Raw genomic sequence first — 17,624 nt, forward strand, 5'->3', positions numbered from 1 at the left:
TTTCATCTTTCCCACAATGTTTATTCTTACCCACTTATTTAAAGTTGACTGTTTCCAGCGAAGGGGAACACAGCAGTCTTAGCAAGGGCAGGTGTTGCTTGGGCAGTCGGGGAAAACTTGGCATCTTCAGTTAGCCTGGGAAGACGATGCCTGCGGGGAGTTCGTCCTCATTTGACCCTGGCGGCCTCACTCAGTGGCAGTAGCAGTGGCAGAGCAGCCAGGCTCTCTGCCTCCCATGACATCTGTCTTCCCCTTGGGGATCCCCTGTGTCTACTTCCCACCCCTCTGGCCAGAGACCTGACAGTTGTGTATCAGGCACAACATAAACCTGACTAACCTCAGATTCTGGTCAGAACAAAGGGAACCTGGACCAGCCCACTATTCAAGGAAGCTCACCTCGACCTGGTATCTATTCTGTAACCTGACATTTATAATCACTCAGCAAATGCTGAGACGGTGGGGTCCTGAGACGAAAGCCAGGTGCCCATCCCCACTGCACAGGCGCTACTGCCAGACACCTGCTAGGGGTATGGTATCCATCAACCCTCCTGACAGAGCAGGGAGGTCCCAACACCACACGACATTGCTCCTTCCATGAGACACCTCCAGTTAGTTGTTACTTAATGCAAAGGGTAGACTGGAGACTGTGTGATTTTTGTTGTTGTTTTAGTTTATTTTTATTTTTAAATTTTATTTAAAGAATTAACTTTAACATGGTGACATTGATCAATTAGAATACACAGGTTTCAGGTAAACATTTCTATAGCATTTGAACTGTTGATTATGTTGTATACCCATCACCCCAAAGTCAAATCATTTCCTATCACCTTATATTTGTCCCCCTTTACATTCTTTCCCCCAACACCCCCTTCCCCTTGGTAACCACTTCACTTTTATCTATGTCCAGGAAACTCAGTTTTATATCCCACTTATGTATGAAGTCAAACAGTTCTTAGCTTTTTCTGATTTACTTATTTCACTCAGTATAACGTTCTCAAGGTCCATCTGTATTGTAGTAAATATCACAATGTCATTTCTCATGGTTGAGAAGTAGTCCATTGTATATATGTACCACATCTTCTTTATCCAATCCTTTATCAAGGGACACTTTGGTTGTTTCCATGTCTTGGCTACTGTGAATAATGCTGCAATAAACATGGGGGTGAATGTATCTTTATACACCAGTGTTTTCAAGTTTTGGGGGTAGATACCCTGTAGAGGGATTGCTGGGTCATATAGTAGTTCTATTCTTAATTTTTTGAGGAACCATTATACTTTCTTCCATAATGGTTGTACTAATTTGCATTCCCACCAGCAGTGAATGAGGGTTTCTTTTTATCCACAGCCTCTCCAACTTGCTATTACCTGTCTTGTTAATAATAGCCAATCACACAGATGGGAAGTGGTATCTCATTGTAATTTTGATTTGCATTTCTTGAATAGCTAGTGAAGATGAGCATCTTTTCATACATCTGTTGGCCATTTGTATGTCCTCTTGGGAGAAGTGTCTGTTCAGGTCCTCTCCTCATATTTTAATTGGATTACTTGCTTGTTTGTTGCTGAGCTTTGTCAGTTCTTTATATATTTTGGATATTTACTCCTTATCAGAGCTGTTGTTTTCAAATATCATTTCCCACTTTAGTTGGCTGCCTATTTGTTCTGTTGTCAGTTTCTTTTGCTGTGCAGAAGCTTCTTAGTTTGATATAGTCCCATTCATTTATTTTTGCCTTCACTTCCCTTGCCTTTGGTTCAAATTCATAAATTGTTCTCTATGGCCAAGGTCCATGAGTTTAGTACCTATGTTTTCTTCTATGTAATTTATTGTTTCAGATCTTATATTTAGATCTTATATGTTTGATCCATTTTGAATTAAATTTTGTTCAGGGGAACAAACTGTAGTCAGGTTTCATTCTTTTGCATGTGGCTTTCCAATTTTGCCAGCACCATTTATTGAAGAGGCTTTCTTTTCTCCATTGTGTGTTTTTGGTTCCCTTGTTGAAGATGATATGTCCATATATATGTGGTTTTATTTCTGGGCTCTCAATTCTGTTCCATTGGTCTGTATGTCGGTTTTTCTGCCAATACCATGCTGTTTTGATTATCGTGGCTCTGTAGTATAATTGAAGTAAGGTAGTGTGATATCCCCAGCTTTATTCTTTTTCTTCAGGATTGCTTTAGCTATTCAGGGTTTTTATGGTTCCATACAAACCTGGTAATTTTTTGTTCCATTTCTCTAAAAAATAAAATTGGAATTTTGATGGAGATTGCACTAAATTTGTTTATTGCTTTAGGAAATATGGTCATTTTAACTATGTTGATTCTTCCAATCCATGAACATGGAATATTTTTCCATTTCCTTGTGTCTTTTTCAATATCTTTTAATAATGTTTTGTAGTTTTCAGTACATAGGTCCTTCACATCCTTTGTTAAATTTATTCCTAGATATTTTATTTTTTGTTGTTGCAGTTGTAAACAGAATTTTTTTTTAGTTCACTTTCTGATGTTTCATTGTTGGTGTATAGGAAAGCAGTGGAATTTTATATATTGATTTTATATCCTGTGACTTTACTATATTGGTTTATTGTTTCTAATAGTTTTTTGATGGAGTCTTTGGGGGTTTCTATATACATGTCACCTGAAGAAAGTGATAACTTAACTTCTTCTTTCCTGATACGAAGGCTTTCTTTTTCTTTCTCTTGCCTGATCACTCAGGCAATAACTTCCAGAACTATGTTGAATAAGAGTGCAGAGAGGGGGCAGCCTTGTTTTGCTTCTGATTTTAGAGGAAAAGCTATCCTTTTTTCATAATTTCATATGATATTAGCTAATGGTTTATCATGTTTGGCCTTTATTATGTTGAGGCATTTTCTTTCTATTCCAATTTTATTGAGTGTTTTAAATATAAAGGGATGTTATATCTTATCAAATGCCTTTCCTGCATTTATTGATAGGGTCATATGATTTTGTTCTTTCTTTTATTGAGGTGGTATATTATGTTAATCATTTCCCTATGTTGAACCATCCTTATGCTCCTGGAATGAATCCCACTTGATCGTGGTATATTTTTTTTAATTTTTTAAAAATTATTTATTTATTTATTCATTTTTAGAGAGGACAGAGAGAGGGAGAGAGACAGAGAGAGAGAGAAGGGGGGAGGAGCTGGAAGCATCAACTCCCATATGTGCCTTGACCAGGCAAGCCCAGGGTTTCGAACCGGCAACCTCAGCATTTCCAGGTCGACGTTTTATCCACTGCGCCACCACAGGTCAGGCACCGTGGTGTATTTTTTAATATGTTGTTGTATTCAATTTGCTAGTATTTTGTTTAGGATTTTTTGCATCTGTATTCATTAGGGATATTGGTCTGTAGTTTTCTTTTTGTGTATGTGTTGTCCTTGCCAGGTTTTAGTTTGAGGGTTATGTTGGCTTCATAAAATGTGTTGGAGAGTATTGCTTCTATTTTTCTGCAAGACTTTGAGAAGAATTAATATCAACTCTTCTTTGAATATTTGGTAGAATTCACCAGTGTAGCCATCTGGTCCTGGACTTTTATTTTGGAGGAGGTTTCTGATAGTTTCTATTTCCTCCTTGCTTATAGGTCTATTTAGGTTTTCCACTTTTTTGTGACTCAGTCTAGCAAGATTGTATAGTTCTAGGAACTTATCCATTTCCTCTAGGTTGTTGAATTTGATGGCATATAATCTTTCATAATGTTCTACTATGATCCTTTGTCTATCTATGATGTCTGTGGTAATTTCTCCTCTTTCATTTTGGATTATATTTATATGAGTCCTTCCTCTTTTTTCCTTAGCGAGTCTAGCCAGTGTTTTGTTGATTTTATTGATCTTTTAAAAAACCCAGCTCTTTGTTGTATTAATTTTTTCTATCTTTTTTTTTTTTGGTTCTCTATTTTATTTAGTTCTGCTCTAATTTTTATTATTTCCTTTCTTCTGCTGACTTTGGGTTGGTTTCCTTCTTCTTCTTCTAGTCCCTTGAGGTGTGGTGTTAGGTTAGCGATCTCTCTTGTTTCTTGATATAAACCTGTAATGAGATAAACTTCCCTCTTATTACTGCTTTCACTGCAACTCAGAAATCTTGTTATGTCATGTTGTCATTTTCATTTGTCTGTATATGTCTTTTGATCTCTGCTTTTATTTCTTCTTTGAACCAGTCATTTTTTTAGAAGTATGTTGTTTAATGTCCTTGTTTTTGTGGGTTTCTTCACTTCCTTTTTACAGCTGAACTCTAATTTCAAAGCCTTTTGATTAGAAAATATGCTTGGTATAATTTTAATCTTCCTGAATTTGTTGGTGTTAGTTTTGTGGCCCAACATATGGTCTATCCTTGAGAATGTTCCATGCACACTGGAGAATAATGTATAATCTGACATTTTGGGATGAAATGTCCTATAAATGTCCATTTGGTCCAAAGTATTGTTTAAGGCTGATACTTCTTTATTAATTTTATGTTTGGATGATCTCTCTAAAAAGCTGTCAATGGTGTGCTGAAATCTCCAAGTATGACTGTGTTTTTGTCTGCTTTTACTTTTAGATCTGTTAGTAGATGTCTTATATATTTTGGTGCTCCCTCATTTGTTGCATATATGTACATTAAGAAGTGTTATGTCTTCTTGATACAATGTCCCCTTTATCATTATGAAATGTCCATTTTTTTCTCTGGTTAACTTTGTTGTCTTGAAGTCAGCATTGTCAGATGTGAGTATGGCTACCCTTGCTTTTCTTTGGATATTATTTGCTTGGAGAATCATTTTTCTAGCCTTTTGCTTTGAATCTCCTTGTGTCCTTGCAGCTTAGATGTGTCTCTCTTTTTTTAAGATTTTATTTCTTAATTTTAGAAAGGGGAGAGAGAAAGAGAGTGAGAGAGAGAGAGAAAGGGGGAGGAGCAAGAAGCATCAACTTCCATATTTGCCTTGACCAGGCAAGAACCAGCAACCTCAGCATTCCAGGTCGACACTTTATCCACTGCACCACCACAGGTAGGCTAGATGTGTCTGTTGAAGGCAGCATTGGTTGGGTTTTCTTTTAGATCCAATCTGCTACTCTGTGCCTCTTTATTGGAGAGTTCAGTCCATTTACATTTAGGGTAATTATTGACACTTGACGATTTCTTATAACCATTTTATTTTTTGTTTTCTGGTAGCTCTGTCTTGTTTGGTTCTTCTCTTTTTTGTTTATGTCAGTTGTTTTTGTTTGATGGTATTCTGTACTGTTTTCCCCTGTTTCTTCTTTTTTTAGCTGTGTGTTTCCATTGTGGCTTTTTTTTGTGGGTGGTTACCACTAGGTGATTAAGAGAAAAATGTTTCTATGCACAAAAGTCCTTTGTCTTATGAGTGCTTCTGCACTCCATCCTCCTTTGCTACTGCAGATTTTTATCCTCTCCTCTTTTATGTTATTGTTGTCACAGATTATCCTTGTTTTTATTGTGACTTTGTTGGAGCTTTTACTTGTAGTTTTGATTTTTTTTTCTTTGTATCTGGTTGAATAACCTCGTTGAGTATTTCCTGCAGTGGGGGTTTTCTGGTGATATATTTTCTCAGCTTCTGTATGTCTGTTAAAGTTTTTATTTCTCCTTTATATTTGAAGCATAACTTTAATGGATATAGTATTCTTGGCTGGTAAATCCTTTCTTTCAGTACTTTGAATGTGTAGGTCCACTCTCTTCTGGTTTGTAGAGTTTCTGCTGAGAAGTCTGGTGGTAACCTAATGGGCTTTCCTTTATATTGTTATGTTCTTTTTTTCCCTAGTTGTCTTGAGGATTCTTTCTCCCTCACTGATTTTTGAAAATTTTATTATGATGTGCTTTGGAGTATATCTGTTTGGGTTGTGGTAACTCGGAGTTCTGTTTGCTTCTTGGATTCAAGGCTCTAGCTCTTTCCACAGGCTTGGAAAATTTCTTTCTCCCTTTCTTCTTCTTCTGATATACGCATTATCCTTATACTGTTCTTTCTGATGGAATCAGACAACTCCTGTAGAGCTCTCTGTTTTTTTTTTAATTTGTGAGTATCTCTCTTCTCTGTAGCATCTCTAGTTGCTTCTCTTTGACATCACTGATTCTTTATTCTATCTGGTTTGTTCTATTAGCTAAATTTAATTCCTCAGTTTTCAATTCATGTATTGAGTTCTTCATCTCTGTTTTTAAAGTTTCAGTCTCCTTGGTGAGGTATTCATTTTGTTCATTAGTTTGTTTTCTGAGCTCATTAATTTGCCTGTTGGTGTTTTCTCACATCTCGTTGAGTACTTTCAGAACTTCAGTTTTGAATTCTCTATCACTTAATTCCAAGGTTTCTATGTGATTGAGATTTTTTTTCTGGAGATTTTTCATTTTCTTTTTGAACTATGTCTCCGTCTTGTGTAGCCATGGTATTAAATTTCTTCTTCATTGATGGCATTTGAAAGTTGTATTGTTAAGAACTCTAACAAAAGAAAAATTAAAAATACGAGATTAAAATAAAAAATACAATAAAAATATAAAAAAATTTAAAATTATGACAAGAAAAACCACAGAAAAAAGATCAAAGGCAAACAAAAAATAAAAAACAAAACACCACAAAAAATAAGAATAAAAAATATAAAATCTAAATAAGATAAAATTCAAAAGAAAGAAAAAGAATAAGAAGAAAAAAAGGAAAAGTAAATTTCAGTTTTGAGAGGTTTTATTCCAGTAGGTGTTGCTGTATTACAACTTTTAGTTCTGTGAAGTTCCTGGGCTGTCCACCACTGAGATGTTGCTGTGGCAATGATGTAGGTGGGGCTGCAGTCACTTTGGTGGGTGGGGTGTGTTGTGAAGGCTTTATGGCTTCAGCTGTACAGCTTTGGCTTTAGGGCTTCAGCTTTATGGCTCTAGCAATGGTGATCTCAGGTTTCCACATGCTCCATCCCACAACTCAACAGACCTGGGGACCTGATGTGGAGCACCTCTGTTCTTCAGGGGATAGAGCAGCTCTGGAGAGCTAGCTGTGGGGTTTGTCTCTGCTACTCTCGGTACTGCAAGGTGAGAGAGGTGGGATCTGGGAGGCTGTGGGCCTCACTTTAGCTTTCTCTGTCTCTGCTGATTGTGAGCTGCAGGCAGACCATGAGAACACTGGCCATGACCCTGTGCTTTAGCTGCTTTGGTTTCTCTCTTCCTCTGCCTCTTTGTCTCGCTTCTGTTCCAGGAAGGAGACCCAGTCACTCTGAGTTCCCCTCTTTGTACCCCTTAGACAAAATCCAGAGAGCCTAAGCTTCGCTCCTCCCCATAGTCCAGCAGAAAAAAAAACAACAGTCCCTTGATGTTTGTCTCCTCTCCTCTCCAAAGCTCAGTGCGATTGTGCTTTATCTTCTGCCCCCTTTTTCACCCCATTCCACCTTCAGTCCATTCAGTGCTTGGATCTTTCAGGCATACCTGTGAGCCCAGCTGGGGTTCCTCCACTGAATTATAGTTGTTCAATTTGTTGAAATTTCAAGGGAGATATCAGGAGTATCTCTTATACCACCATTACTCTTGGAAATCAAGATTGTATGTTTTTAATTGTTGTTCTTGTGATTGAGAGAATAGCTATCAGTCAGAGAAATGTTGTTCCCAAATATTTGCTTTAATAATATTGCTTTGACTTTTATTTCCATATTCAACTGTATTGAATATCTTTGCTTTTTTTTTAATAGACTCTACTTGCTTCTCAACAGAATGCCTCAAATGTTTGTGAAGGTAAATCTACATTATTTTAAGGGAGGAGTATGTCTTATAAAAGTTATTTTAATTAAGAATTTGTATATAAATGTCTTTCTAAATTCTTTATTTATAAGGTAGTTATAACTACAAAACTCAATTTTCTAAACAAAATGGCCTTTCCATTGTAATGAGTAGTGAATGGCAAAGCTGGTCAGGACCTGAGATTGCTTGGGCAGCATCTTTGGTGTGGGTTACAGTCTGCACACCCCACATCTGTCTCTCTGCAGACAGGTATGCCTTGCCAGAAACAGAGCCATAGCTTTCCATTACTGTGAAGACTAATGTAGAGCCATTCATGTATCTTAGACTGTTTAGTTAAGAAATGCAACTTTTAAAAAACCTGTTTATTTGAACTAGCTCTTTTGCTAAGTTTTCAAAATAATGTTTTCAGAGTTCAAATGTCTGTCTTAGTACATCTTTAAATGCTTTCTTTCTTTGTTTTATCATAACCCTAAAAACTTACATATACCTTTTATTAAAATATTCTCATTTTTAAAATATTTGTATTTGAAAAGTCCTGGGGGAAAACAGTAAGAATTAGCCATAATCTCAATGCTTAAAATACTATAACAAAATAAATTTTCTGCACCCATCTGATTCCACACTTGAAGATACCTAATGTTTAAAGTTTAATAAGTGTTCTCACCATTTCCTGAGTTAATATGGGCAGATATACATAAGATATTCTGGTTTCTATGATGATGAATGGTGGACATTTTCTGAATGTCCATTACAATTCACCTGTCTGTCTGTTTTAATTACTCCAATAATTAATTTCTTTAATAGATTTTTTTCTTCTGTTCCCATATCTTTTCCCCCCAGGGCAATTTCTGAATATCACTCGCTTTCTGCTGCCTTGCTTTTGCCTGCCTCTCCTTTGATGCTTTTGCCTTGCTGCCCTACCATTGCTGTCTTCTGTGCCTGCTGAGCAGGGAGCTTGGAGTGATAGCAGAACCATAGGGCAGGCCTCTACAGGAAGTTAGTACAACCCTGTGCAAATTTCATGGCTTCAGGAACCCCTGAACACCAGCAAAGGAGGGGCTCGTGACATGTTCTATGCAGTTCAAATGTCCTCATTCCCAAAGGGCTGCCAGTGCAGGAGCTCTTTTGTGACTTATTTCAAGAATATGGTAATGGCCATCCATACCCCAAAACAGCCTCTTCTCCCATAGGGAGGAAGCCTCCAGGATGGCAGGACCAAGTAAGTGTGGTCAACGCTAATTAGCTGTGGGGACCTATGTGTTCATTGTTCCTCCTTCTGAACCTACTGAATTGTTAAGCTGTGAACAAAACTTCTCCCATGGAAGCTCAAAGTAACTGCCACAAACTTGAAACACAATCTTCAGTAGTTCAAGGCTCCTGAATTTCAGTGCAACACAAAAAATCCCTGAAGTCTATCTTACCATATATTTACATCCTTGAGTTCTTACTACTTTTATTCTTTATGGATTCCTATAACAGGAGACCAATAAATTTCAACCTTTCTTCCATTCAGGAGACACATTATGGACACACTCAGATTATAACACAACCTACACCAAGTCTGAGGAAGGATACAGCACTAAATAATTTAAAATCACATCTATTAATGGTTCAGCAGTGAAGTTCACGATGACCTTCAACATAAGTTTCTTATATTTGGGGTTGTGCTTGGTTCCCTGTGTACTAGTTATAACTCTTCCCCTTCCTCTCCCCCTCAGGAAAACACAGTGAAATGCAAGAGAGATTAACATTGTTGTAGAGTTAACCTTGAATTTGCTCAATTAATTTTTCAAAAAGAGTAGATAATTCACAAAATATCATATTTTACCACTTATCAGTATGAAATTTCTTATAGTCACATCTTATGATTAATGAAGACACACTCAGGGTGTGGGAACCTCTGTGTGGAGCCCAGATAGAAAGCAGGCGGTGGGTGACTAAAACTTGCTCACCTTCTGGCTCCCACCTGCACTCACACACTTAAAGGTCCAGATCCCACAGGTTCCATCCCCAGGTACCTTGCCAGGGGATGAAATCAGAGGCAGTAGGGTATATCTGTAACACTGGGGTGGAAGTCCTGGTCCTAATAGCACAAATACATCACCAGACTGACAGGTGCATAATCAGATGACATACTGGTGAAAAGTATGTTCATACAAAGACATCTGACCAAATCCTGTGCTTCTCGGTTGATATTGCGAAGTTTTGACATGGGGACAGAAATTTTATTCTGATTCTAATATAAGAATTTTCTTGATACAGAAAAACCTATACCGGCTGAACGCCACCGAGGGTCTAGTCACAGACAAGAATCTGCGCAGTCACCAGTGTTTCCATCTGCCCAGAAGTAAGAATCCTTGCCTTTAAAAACAAGTTTCCTCTGTTGCTGCAGCCATTGACGCTTGCATTGTTATACCACACAGTGGCACTGGCTTGTATGCTTTGTAAAGGTCAGATCTTTCATTGCTTTGCAATTAAATTTTAAAGGATTTTAAGTTTTTAAATAGGTAACAACTTTAAAAGAACTGCTTAGACTCTCAGAGACCTAACATTTGGGTTAACTATTGGACTTCACTGAAATGTAGCATTAGTCAAGGTGCCTCCTTTTCCAAAAGTGAAGGGAACAATTTTTCTTACCTTGAAGGTTTTGGTGCCTTTTCTACCATTAGATCTGGCCCACTGGCCATTCCTGTTGACTCCTTTGTGAGTCACAGGTTCACAGAGTCTTCACTGTAAACAAAAAGTCAAACTTATTCATCTTGTGCTTTGCCCTTTAATTAATCTGAAATTCTTCTTTTCAGGCAAGTCCATCAAAAACCCATACCTCTGCCAAGTAAGTACAATGATGTCCTGAAGAGTAATATCAGGTAGTGGTGAAGGCTGGATCTTCTTGTCTGAGTCACCTGGTCTAACACAACACTGCCACCTCCAGTTGGGGGCTCTCTAGCTTGTTTCATCGGTAAAATGGGGCCAAGAATAATTTTCATAGAGTTGTTTTTAAAAGTAGATAGATTTGAGATCATTTTTACTTTTTCACTTCTACTGTTGATTGAATATTTTACTGGTCATATCGCTCATATTTTCTTTATTTTATTTTTTACAAAACCAATACAACTGTTTTTAAGAAGAGATTAAGTATAACAACATATGGAAAGTATCTGGTACATATTCTAGAAGGCCTTCAATAGATAATAGCTATTTTAATTAAATCTAAAATACATTTTAATAATCATAAAATAGACCTACAAAAGGTACCCTGAAAAGATTTGGAAAATGTCTAGATAATTTTCCCAAGGCAAACTTTGCATCATCCTAAAAATACATGAATCAGCTAAGTTAGGCTTGCAGAACGTAACTATCCAAACCTTGACTTGCTTTTTATCTAATGTAGAAAAAATAAATAAAAAAAATAAAACAAAACAAAGCCTTCCTTATATGGGTAATTTGGAAAATATTCCAGAATAATCAAGATTCAATAAATTTAAATACAGAGAATAATTGTTCTACACCAAAAAATGTTGTGCATTTCTACTGAGCGAAAATCAGATTGTTAGGTTTTATTTGACTTTTCATTCATCTTACATAAATAAAACTTACACTAAACACACTATTTGTTTTAAAAAATTCTGAAAAAAAAATTGTGAACACAAAGTGGAAATGGTTTGGCTATAGAAATTTATGTTTCACTATGTAAAGCTTTATTATACCTTTTATTGTTTTCAATCCAAAGTCATTCTTTTGATTGATAAATATTTATTGACCATCTGCCATGTGCCAGGCACTATTCTAGACACAGGGAATGACAGCAGTGAATAAAATAGAGTCCCTGTTCTTATGGAGCTTCTGTTCTACTGGAGGAGACAAACAGAAAGAATAAACAACCAGATAAATTTTATAATATCAAGTAAACGCTAAATGCTATAAAGAAAAACAAAGCAAGGTAGCAGAGGATGGGGTCACAGAGGGTAATGGTGGCAATGAGAGCCACTGGTCTAGATGGGCAGTCAAGGAAGGTCTCATCTGTAAAATGGTGTGGGGTCTTGCTGAAGGCCCACGGTCAAGGCACATATGAGAAAGCAATCAATGAACAACTAAGGTGTCGCCACGTGCAACGAAAAACTAATGATTGATGCTTCTCATCTCTCCATTCCTGTCTGTCTGTCCCTATCTATCCCTCTCTCTGACTCTCTCTCTGTGTCTCTGTAAAATAAAAATAAAAAATAAAAAATAAATAAATAAATAAAAAATAAATAGAAATTGTGCCACGTGGGATGGTGGCACAAAATAACATAAAATGGTGTGGGGTCTAATAGCTCATTCCACAAAGGGCTGAGGTGAGGACAAAGTGAGCTAAGATGTGGAAAACACAACAGGAATGGCATACATTCATAGCTCAGAAAATGTCAGCTTTGACATCACTTGCTTTCTTCAAACATATTCCAGCTATTACCTCAAAACGTACCTAGAATCCAACAACTCTCATTAATTCCACGATGCCATTTGTTCCAAACCACTATCATCTCCTGCCGGGCTTTTAAGAGCACTGAACTGGCCTTCTGGTTCCTTCATTACCTCCCGTCTGACTTGATCTCTTATTGCTCTCTCCTTTCCTCACAGTGGCCTCCTCTCTAGTCCTCAAATATGCCAGGCCTTGTATTCACTGCTCCTTTCACCTGGAACATTCTTTCCTGGGATATCACATGCCTCTTCCCTCTTCATTTGCAGATCTTACCCAAGTGTCGCCTCAATGAGATTTTCCTTCTCCGACCAGAGTGTTTAAATGTACTACTTGTCTGAGGCTATCTCCAACCCCCTTTCCTGCTTATTTTTTTCCATGGCACTTATGACTCTGTAATAATAATATATATATTTCCTTATATCTTTATTGCCTATCTCACTCCATTAAAAGTTAAGCTCCCCTGCCCTGGCTGGTTAGCTCAGTGGTAGAGTGTCAGCCTGGTGCGTGGAAGCCCCGGGTTCAATTCCCAGGCAGGGCACACAGGAGAAGTGCCCATCTGCTTCTCCACCCTTCCTGCTCTCCTTCCTGTCACTCTCTTCCTCTCCCACAGCCAAGGCTCCATTTGAGCAAAGTTGGCCCGGGTGCTGAGGATGGCTCCATGGTCTCTGCCTCAGGCACCAGAATGGCTCCAGTTGCAATGAAGCAACGCCCTGGATGGGCAGAGCATCGCCCCCTGGTGGGCATGCCGGGTGGATCCTGGTCGGGCGCATACAGGAGTCTGTCTCTCTGCCACCCTGCTTCTCACTTCAGAAAAATATTGTACAAAACAAAAAAAAAGTTAGACTCCAAGAGGGCAGGGCATTTTGCTGTTTTTTTTTTACTTGTATATTCCTAGTGACTTGACCCATGATAGGCATTTCATGAATGAATGAAAGAATGAATGAACAAATGAATGTAGCTAAGTATTATATCTATTTCATGTGTCTTCACTCCTAGATTGAGTTTATACCTTAAGGGAACAATTCTTAAACATTTTGGTTTTAGGACCATTTAACACTCTTAAGATCAGACCACAAAACTTTGGTTTCTATCTTTCTATTGATATTAAATGTATTCATTAAAACAGACATTTAAAACATACTAATTAACCCATTAATATATTAAGCTCATTACATGTTGACATAAATATTTTATTAAAAAATAATATCTTCCAAACAAAAACAATTGGTAGGAAGAGTGGCATCGTTTTACATTTTTAATAACTCCCAGAATAACAGAGATGACTGGATACTCCTATCTGCCTCTATATTCAATCTGTTGCAATATATTTTTATGTTTGAGAAATATAAAGAAAACTGGGCTTCACCGTTTTGGAAAAGACATTGCAGACCCCCTGAAGGATCTGGGGGATTCCCGACATTCTCAGGCCATGTTTTGAGAACCGTTACTCCTAAGGATTTTTGTTTGTGTGTGTGTCCCCTGCAGTGCCCACCACAGCGCTGAGGAATAGTACAGGAATAGTAACTGTGCAAGGAATAATGAAGATCCATTGATTTTTCAAATCCCTTTCAGGATTCCCAGAAGGGGGCAGCCCAACTGTGGATGGCCCATCACCCAGCTTTTCATCTAATTCCAATGTGTCAGAACAGGTATGATACGAACTCTCATTATTACCAGTAACTGCAGGAAAAGGCATGTCTTCTTATAAAAGAGAGTTTAGAGTGGTGCTTGAGAACAGACCACATTTTAAGTTGTCATTTACTGATTGGTACAAAATACATTTTTTTCAGTTATTAAGACCTTGTTCCATTTGTTCCAATTTGTATTCTAGATGCCCTAAATAACAATTTATGGTTCTTGAAAACTAGGAAAAAAGTGTGTTGCTTTTTATTGTTCTTTTTTTTTTTCACATAGCTTCTATTAAAACTGTGATTTTCTCAGAATAGATCTGTGGAGGCATGTGATATTAAAACACATAAAACAGCACAATCTATAAGAGAATAAGGACTATCTGTGCCCTTGGGCAAGTCTCTTTAGGCTTTCTCAAATGTAAAATGCCTTCAAAGTAATTACAAGAATCAAACAAGATAACATTTGTAAAAAAACAGTTTGGAAAATATAAAGCATTTCAAACAAAGCAAAAACAATAAGATCACATGGGCAAAAGAGATTATATTTTATTTAGGAGAAAGGAATAAATGGTTTAGGAATCTAGCAGGATTTAGTTCTTATGTTCAATTACTAAGGTTAGCAACTAAAGCCAAATGGAGAAAAGCCAATTATATAACCCTGTAATTGATCAAAGGAAGCATAAACTCATTACAGATTACTGGTCCACATGCAGTTACGCCTGTCTTGATAATGCAAAATGGGACTCTGTTTTTCATGCATAGAAGGTATGGTGCCACTGAAGGACCATATCATCCTTAACAATTCCCTCAATTTCACAGGAGACTGACATCCACTGTAAGCCGTGGTACGCTGGTGACTGCGATCGAAAGTCTGCTGAAGATGCATTATACAGATCAAACAAGGTTTGGCCATTTTTAAATCTCATCCTGCCCTTAGCCTATAACAGGCACAGTTGCTATCCAACTGAAATGATTATGGATGCAGGGATCTTTTTCTTTACTTAATCTAAAAGAATTGCCATTCCTCCTCTCTTCCAAGTATCTCCCTCTTTGTTTCTCCATCTCATCTCTACTTGTCCTTTCATCTCAACGAGGATCCATAGGTTCCTCTGCTCTCCAGACACTGGGAGAGAAGAAGGCTTCCGGGGGAGATCTCTGAAAGGCTTGTGCTACCTGAGATCCATCCAGGAGTGCAAAGTAACAGGCTACTTTGGATCAGCGCATGGGATAAACTGTTGAGGTCAGGATGGCACAGAGTACTTGGAAAGAAATTTTTGGATTATCCAAACCTAACCATGTGGGAACACTAAGGACAGTTTGGACAATCCAAGATTAAAGTACCATTTTTCCCTTTCTTTCTCCTTTCTCCTCCCATTTTTTTTTTACTTGCACCCTACATTGTCAAATTATATCATATTTACATACTATTTTTTGCCACCATTGTTTTAGTCCTAACTCTACAATTAAATATATTAAATGTTTTTCATCATTCCCTTTGCTGGATTCCCTGGTAGTCTCTTTTTGTTTGATGAAGCTCATCTTGTACTAGATTCTTAAGAAGAACTGTGTTTACATTATTCCTTGAGTTCTTGCATATTTAAACTGTTTCATAAGCCTGACACCTGAAGGAAATCTTGGCTGGATATAAAATCCTTGGCTTGAGTGTTGCTCCAGTGAATTATGTTGTTCTACCTGATGCTAATGTTTTTTTCTTGCCCTTATATGTAATTTGATATTTTAGTCTAAAACTCTGAAGACCTTTTATAATTTTTATTTTGTTTTACCAGAATATGTCTCTGAGTTGATTTCCAGGTCAATTTTTTTCCAGGTGGATAGAAGCCTTTTCAATAAATAAATTTAAGTGTTCTCTTATTTCTAATACATTTTCTTAAATTATACTCCTAAAGAGTAGTTTTGTTTCTCTTCTTCAAGGACTCAAATTACATGCAGTTTGGACGTTCTTTATCTTTCTTTCAATTCAACCACTCTGACCCTGTTGTTGTACTTCTTCTTTTAAGTCTCCGCACACCTGTCTTGGTGGTTTCCTTGCCTTCCATCATGTATTTATTAACTCTTCATTTGAGACTATAGTTCCTTGGACATCTTGTAATTTCTTCTTCATTTCTGAGAGAGGTTTGTATTTCTCTTTTATTTTCTTTGCAGTTTTATCAACTGTTGTTGCATTTTTCTTCTTTCTCTTTTGTCCATTTTTTTGTTCATAATTTTTGAATTAATGATTCTAGAATACTTTATAAAGTATTTAACTAAATGTTAAAAATTATAGTACAGTTTTATATGCTTCAATATAAATTTATAAGAAGAGAATTTTCATTACCTGAAATATTTTTTCCCCAATTTCTACTTTCTTCTTACAAGTACTTTTGAATAAAATTTGTTTGATAACATTTTTTTTTATTCACAGGCAACTTGTGGATATGGTTTCTAATTCAAAAGTGGCTTCTAGATTTGACTTTAATGTGTCCCTTCACACATTTCTAAATCCTATTAACATAATATCTTATTTAGAGCATCAAAAAGTGCATTGACCTCACTCAGGATTTTTATAAGTATATATAAACATATGTAAATATAAAATATGTTTAAATTTTCTATAAGTATATAGTTTACTGAAGTATTTTCTTACAAAATAATAAAACAAATTTATGAATAATAAAAATTATGTAGCTAAATAACTATATTTTGAATATAATATAGATAATTTTCATAAACTGATTTCTAAACTGTAGAAATATAAGTAATAATGATGCTTTTTATTTAATAAACAGGATGGATCATTTCTTATTCGGAAAAGCTCTGGCCATGATTCCAAACAGCCATATACATTAGTTGTATTTTTTAACAAGCGAGTCTATAATATCCCTGTGCGATTTATTGAAGCAACAAAACAGTATGCGTTGGGCAGGAAAAAAAACGGTGAAGAGGTCAGTAACTTCTCTTTTAATCCAACTTTATAACTATGTATAACACAGTGGCATCATACTGTATTAGATGCTAAAGATGAGGAGAAGGATACAAGAGTACTTGGTCTAAGGCTTACACACATGTTATAACCAGCTAAAGTACTATGTTTAGGCAGTATATCTTATGAGAGAACACAAAGGAGAAAAGTCTGATATAGGATCAATCTGATTCAGTATTTTAGTACAGGGGAACATAAAAATCAAGATTGAAATGTTAAGTAGAATTAATGTTGTAAAAATCAAGTTCAGGCCCTGGCCAGCTGGCTCAGTGGTAGAGCGTCAGCAGGTATGTGAAAGTCCCGGTTCATTCCGGGTCAGGGCACAAAGGAGAAGCAATCATCTGCTTCTCCACTACTCCCCCCTTTTATCTCTCTTTCTCTTTCTCTCTCTCCCCCCTCCTGAAGCCAGGGCTCGAATGGTTTGAGCGAGTTGGCCCTGGGTGCTGAGGATGGCTCCATGGCCTCACCTCAGTTGCTAAAATAGCTTGGTTGCTGAGCAGCAGAGCTGTGGCCCCAGATGGGCAGAGGATCACCTGGTAGGGGGCTTGCCAGGTGGCATATGTGGGAGTCTGTCTGCCTCCCTGCCTCTCACTTAAATTTAAAAAAAGAAAAACATTCAAGGTCAGTGTCTAGAGCTCCTAAGTCAAGAACAAGAATCTCAACTCAAATACCAAGGTGAATTACCAGGGAAGGGTCCAAAGAGGTGCAGTAACCTGAGTTGAAACATTAGATTATATCTCTAGGCCAGAATAAGCTTTTTGGCCCACAGCAAGAAAAAAGCATTACATTAGGTTTTGAGTAATAGCCAAACATGAACTTCAACTTCTTTTTAATCTGAACCAAAC

The 17,624-nt window shown here is 37.0% G+C and overlaps 1 protein-coding gene across 1 annotated transcript in view; it reads left to right on the forward strand.

Annotated features, from left to right (window-relative positions):
• The window catches only part of BLNK (B cell linker), a 97,755-nt gene that overhangs the window by 72,583 nt on the left and 7,548 nt on the right, over positions 1 to 17,624 (forward strand). The window contains exons 11-16 of the mRNA XM_066354935.1: positions 7,661 to 7,703; positions 9,972 to 10,056; positions 10,511 to 10,542; positions 13,741 to 13,817; positions 14,619 to 14,702; positions 16,586 to 16,741. Coding sequence (XP_066211032.1) covers positions 7,661 to 7,703; positions 9,972 to 10,056; positions 10,511 to 10,542; positions 13,741 to 13,817; positions 14,619 to 14,702; positions 16,586 to 16,741 — 477 coding nt within the window. The remainder of the gene's footprint in view (positions 1 to 7,660; positions 7,704 to 9,971; positions 10,057 to 10,510; positions 10,543 to 13,740; positions 13,818 to 14,618; positions 14,703 to 16,585; positions 16,742 to 17,624) is intronic.

The sequence above is a fragment of the Saccopteryx leptura genome, chromosome 13 (genome assembly GCF_036850995.1).
Source record: "Saccopteryx leptura isolate mSacLep1 chromosome 13, mSacLep1_pri_phased_curated, whole genome shotgun sequence".
Taxonomy (NCBI): Eukaryota; Metazoa; Chordata; class Mammalia; order Chiroptera; family Emballonuridae; genus Saccopteryx; species Saccopteryx leptura.